We start from the raw sequence: 1,144 nt of genomic DNA on the forward strand, positions 1-1,144 counted from the left end.
TCGCAGTATCGACACTGTCAGTGACGAGAAGTTACTGGCGACGATGACGCACTTTAAAGACGTCTTCAGGCTGTCCAGTGAACCTCAATTCGGTGTATTTCTTCGTAGATGCTGCCACTACGGACGTCTGGAGGTCGTAAAAACTGCTCTCAAGCAGTGGTTGGATACCTCCAGCAAAAATAAGCGTCCTTTAAACGGACCTCTAGGTCTTCGGCTCCTGGAGGCGTTCGAGGGCGAGTCTGACTGGGCATTCATGGCTGAAGTGTTCGAAATGATCGATTTCTCGTTTGCACGAGACGAATGTGGCCGCAAGGCAATCGTGGCATCTGTTTCGCGCGCCTATAAAGCGCTTGGTCAACCGGAACGTGCAAAGCGAGCCGAGAAATTATTGACCGTAGCCGCCGAAAGGCGTCAGAAACAATGGCGTCAACGCAAGTCGATGAAGCAGGAGGGGCGGAACTTCGAGTCGAGACGTACTCGTAGAGTGTCAGAAACACGAACTGCTTCCGTTTCCTCAGCACCCATAATGATCAACGGTATCCCTGTCATCTCCTCGTCGTCGTAGATTGAATATTTCGAGTAACACGATAATGCAGAATCGAGCCATGGTTGATGTAGATGGTTGAATTTTTATCGATTAAAGCGAACACTCGAAGGAACTGTATAGCTCCAATGAAGTTGCTTGAACGTGTCCCACAATGGGAGAATAACAACGTGACAGAAGTAAAGTTGAAGCGGGCCATTTATCTCGTCCGGCCGTGGGGTGAGTCGTATGCAGGGGCGCCGAAAAACTACATGTAGAGTCGTTATGCAACGATGAGTCCGGGGGATAGCGGGGGGGGGGAGGGGTCGTGCGGATTAGATGCAGTTCATTGAAATGATACGTCGTACTTAACCGCTTGTCACTCCGTAGTCGCATGTGGCCCCGTACGATATTATGGTTTGATAGGCTTCCGTTGCTCCGAACTACTGGTCGGCGCCCGTGCAGGATCTCTCAATGGTGAAGATCCTGACGCGCGCACTGATGTGACCCCCCCCCCTAAGATGAATAAAAGTTGTTTTGTTTTTTAATATTCTATGTAATAGGATCGAAAAGGCTTTTAGTATTAGCCTCATAATAAAAGCCAGCAATGGAGAAGATTGG

General features: G+C 49.4%; 1 protein-coding gene across 1 annotated transcript; it reads left to right on the plus strand.

Annotated features, from left to right (window-relative positions):
* Positions 1 to 43: 43 nt before the first annotated feature.
* On the plus strand, positions 44 to 565 carry PITG_20842 (uncharacterized protein; the record flags this gene model as incomplete). The annotated part of the gene is made up of 1 exon (XM_002895446.1): positions 44 to 565. One exon carries the CDS (start codon positions 44 to 46, stop codon positions 563 to 565), a length of 522 nt encoding a protein of 173 aa, XP_002895492.1.
* Between the last annotated feature and the right edge of the window lie 579 nt (positions 566 to 1,144).

The sequence above is a fragment of the Phytophthora infestans genome, genomic scaffold, assembly GCF_000142945.1.
Source record: "Phytophthora infestans T30-4 supercont1.176 genomic scaffold, whole genome shotgun sequence".
Taxonomy (NCBI): Eukaryota; Oomycota; class Peronosporomycetes; order Peronosporales; family Peronosporaceae; genus Phytophthora; species Phytophthora infestans.